The sequence below is a fragment of the Pteronotus mesoamericanus genome, unplaced genomic scaffold (genome assembly GCF_021234165.1).
Source record: "Pteronotus mesoamericanus isolate MK-2021 breed Mesoamerican mustached bat unplaced genomic scaffold, CSHL_Meso_final contig_73, whole genome shotgun sequence".
Taxonomy (NCBI): Eukaryota; Metazoa; Chordata; class Mammalia; order Chiroptera; family Mormoopidae; genus Pteronotus; species Pteronotus mesoamericanus.
The window spans coordinates 296941-300916 of NW_026555245.1; the positions used below are offsets into that span (position 1 = coordinate 296941).

General features: G+C 53.8%; 1 protein-coding gene across 1 annotated transcript; it reads left to right on the plus strand.

Annotated features, from left to right (window-relative positions):
• Positions 1-1479: 1479 nt before the first annotated feature.
• On the plus strand, positions 1480-3775 carry LOC129078384 (C-C motif chemokine 19-like). The gene is made up of 4 exons (XM_054583224.1): positions 1480-1789; positions 2959-3085; positions 3295-3388; positions 3478-3775. The coding sequence occupies exons 1-4, from the start codon at positions 1726-1728 to the stop codon at positions 3502-3504; spliced, it is 312 nt and encodes a 103-aa protein (XP_054439199.1). The 5' UTR covers positions 1480-1725; the 3' UTR covers positions 3505-3775.
• The last annotated feature ends 201 nt before the right edge of the window (positions 3776-3976 follow it).

Here is a 3976-nt window from a genome sequence, read left to right on the forward strand (position 1 = left end):
CAGGCCTCCAGGACCAATCCAACAGACTACGAACACCACTCCCAGGTGCTCAGCTAATACAGTAATACACAAATCCTGGGTGAAGGCACCCATATCAGTAAATGGGTCCTCACTGCTCCCCAGGATTATCCCAATATAGTCAACAACTGCCTGCAGAAACTGGATTCTTTGCACGTGGTCACACAGGTAGCAAGTGGTAGGATCTGAATCCCAACCAAGGCATGCTATCTGTGGAGCCTTACTCCTCTGGCCTGGTCTATGATCAATACACAGATGGCAGATAGGCAGGACGGGACAGTAGGACAGTGCAAATTGTACAACAAAAGACACCTGCATTCAAGGCACTTGCTGGCTGTGTGACCTCGTGCTCTGAGCCTCATTTTTCTGGTTTAAAACATAGATGACAATAAGGTGATAATAAAAATGACTATAAATTTCTTGGGAAAATGAAGCAACATAATAGTGATAAAGTCCTTGATACAGAGCCTAGGACGTAGCAAACAAACACAAATACTATTACTACTAATATTATTTTTAATGGGTGAAAAGAAAGACAAGTTAAAAACATAGGAGGGACTCATCACACCCTCGAAATGAGGGTCCCGAGCTTAGGCGGGGTGGTTGAATGGGTATCCCATATATTCATCTCCCTTTCGAGGCGTTCTCCTCTGGCCTATCTCGGGTCTTTCTCGTAAGGATGGGAAATCGCTTGTCCCCCTTCCACATCTGTCAGTTCCTTGAAACTTGGGAATTTGTCTGAACATGAGCTGGCCAGCCCTTCTCCTTAGAAATCCCCTCTTGGTTTCCAGGATTGAGAGAAGGGGACAGATGAAGGGGGCTCTTCTGGGCCAAGACTCCTCCAGCTGTTCCACTGACCCAGGTGCTGAACATAGGAAAACCGTAAACGCAGGAAGGGGCAGAGCTCTCTGAGCCAGGGACTGGAGCCTCCGAGGCCTGAGATGTGGGTTGGGGGTGCTGGGCCTCCCTCCAAGGAACATTCCCTTTCAGCTCTGCTTGTCTCAAGGGAGGGTTCCCAGGTGATGATGGGCAGGCACCGTGATGTCTTGAGGGGCTACCACAGGCTCCGTGCTTGTTCGGGTGGTACCAGTGAGCCTTCTTTTCCACCTGCACCAGAGACAAGAACCGCGGAGAACACAGGAGGATGCAGGATAAACCTAGGAAAGGGGGCACTAAACCTCGCTTTGAACCCTCCCCCAATTCTGACCACGACCCCGGAGGCCAGTCCTGTGGTTGATAACGCAAATGCCACCAATGAGATGATAGTGCCCGGCCTCTGAAAGGAGCTGGCAGTACAGTGTTTCCTTCGCTTCGCTAGACTGCAGACCGCTTGGGTTCTCACAGCTAAAGCCAAGGAAAGCAGCAGAGTGGGAGGCTGCTGGAAGGGGGAAGAGGGAGGGCGGAGTCAGGTTCCCAGAAAGAAGCAAGGGGCAAGGGAAATCCAAATAATGAATGTGAAGGGGGGTTTCTGAGCACAAATAGTGAAAGTTCCTCTGGGCCATAAATAGGCGGTCAGCAGTCCAGCCTTACACAGACGTCCGTACTCACATTCCCAGAGCCCCACAAACCTGGCAGGGACTCCGGGACATTTCCACTCCCACCCGAGCCACTCCAGGCCAAGCCTCAGCCTCACACAGCCTGCTGCACAGGATCAGAGTCTCATTCCCACGCACAGACTCGCTCTCAGGCAGCCTCCGTCCATCCGCCATGGCATCCTCTGCAGCCACACTACTGGCCCTCATCGGCCTGCTGATCCTGTGGACCTCCCCCGGTAAGGCGGTAAGGCGGCGGTGGGAGGTGGCCGGGAGAGGGGCTCGGGGACAGGGGCTCGGGGAGCGGTGCAGGAGAGAAAATGTCTAGATCTCAGACTGCTTGGCACTGGACGTGCAGGGCACTGAGAGTTAGGTCGGCACAGTTCAGTGCCCCTGGGGGTGCCCTGTGTGTACGCCCGCGAGTGTGGGTGCGTCTGGGCCCCTGAATTCCAATGGGGGTCGGTCTCTGGGTGTATCTCAGGGCCCCTGGCTGCCCGTTGTTCTGCAGGCTCTACCTCTTACAGCCACAGTTTCCCAGGCAGAAGAAGAAAACACTATATATTTGCTTATCGTGGGGAGAATAAAAGACACTGAGGCGGGGCTGAGAGTCAATATATTTAACAATTCCTACGTCCTCTAACCCAGCCGCCTGCCACCTCACACGCACCTCTCCCCCATTATTCCATGCTGTGACCAGCACTAACTATTAATTGAAATTGAATTTACTGAGGTCACATCGGTTTGCCAAACGATACGGGTTTCATGTGTGCACCTGTATAAAACATCATCTGCACGCTGCATCAGGCGCCCATCACCCCAAGCAAAGTCCCTTCCGACCCCTTTATCCCCTCCTTTGCTCACCTCCACCCACCCCGTCCCCCTTTCCCTCTCGCTATCACCACACAGCAAGGATTGACCTGGAGACTATTACGGTCAGTCAAGTAAACCAGGCAGACAAAGACAGATACCATAGGATTTCACTTACATGTGGAACCTAATGAACAAAAGAGTGAAACAGAGGCGTGGGTACATGGCAGAGACTGACAGCTGACCGAGGGGAGGCGGTTGGGGGCCTGGATGGAGGAAGGTAAAGGGATTGACCAAAAAAAAGGTATACATACCACATAGCAGTAAGTCTTCATTTGTGGGAGACAGGCTGGGGTGATGGGGCACCAGCAAGGCCTCCGTGGGGCCCAAAACTGTGACTGTTTAACAAACAGCCTAGAGGTATTTCAATGCATTTAGCAACCAAGAGGGCCATGTTGCGCAGACTGGATAAACATCGGGTTCTCTGCCTTCACAAACACAGAGGTGTCCTGGAACCCACTTAGGGCTGTGGTCTCCCCTACTCAGGGTCTCTTCATCCTAACACTACCTCCTTTCACCTATCACCTATTGACCGCCCCAGCTCAGGGTGGTGCCAATGACGCAGAAGACTGCTGCCTGTCTGTGAACCAGCGCCCGATCCCTGGAAATAAGGTGCGATCCTTCCGATACCTCCTCTACAAGGATGGCTGCCGAGTGCCTGCCGTTGTGTGAGTTCTGGGGAGGAGGGCATCTAGCCTCATCTCCCCGGTCATCCCCGACTTTCTTATCTCTCCTCTAGCCAAGACCACCCTCCTCAAGGGAGCCCCTGAAATAGGTTTTCAGATGTGACCCTCAACCTCAGCCCCTCATACCGGTACCTGCCAGGAAGCTGAGTTCCAGGGCTCCATGCTCTCTGACCTCTGACCTCTGACTCCAGGTTCACCACACTGAGAGGTCACCAGCTCTGCGCACCTCCGGACCAGGCCTGGGTGCAACGCATCGTCTGGAGACTGCAGAGAAACGCTGCCAAGGCAAGCCTGCCCTCCCCAGCCCTGCCTCCTCCCTCTGAGCAACGGCCCAGGACCCCAGCCCCTGAACTTCTCTCTCCTTCCGCCTCCAGAACAAGCTCAGAGAACGTCACCCATGACAGCCCCCAAGAGAGCCCTGTGTCTCAGTGAAGGACGGGAATCACTGCCACCCTGGTGAACCAAGGACTAGAAGAGAGTACCAGACTATCGACTCCTCCACAACCAGACCTGAGCAGGGCCTGGAGTGTTGGTGTGAATGGGAGTGTGAGTGTGAATATGAGCAGGAGAGCGAGCGAGAGGGTAAATGTAGCAGGGGCACAGCTTCTCCACACCCAGCCTGCAATGCTTCCAATAAAGCCCACTGGTACCCACCGATTTGCCTGTTTGCTTTCTGTCCAGGACCATGATAGGAAGGGGGAAGTGGAATGGCAGGATCTATTTTACACTCCACAGCATGAGCAAACCTCTCACCAAACTCCACCTAGCCCCCTGTCTCCTCAGGATAAGGTCCCACAATCAGGATCCACCTCCTGTCTCCTCAAAACCCCGTCACGCTCCAAGGTTCAGCAGCACTCGACCTGTGTCAGTGCC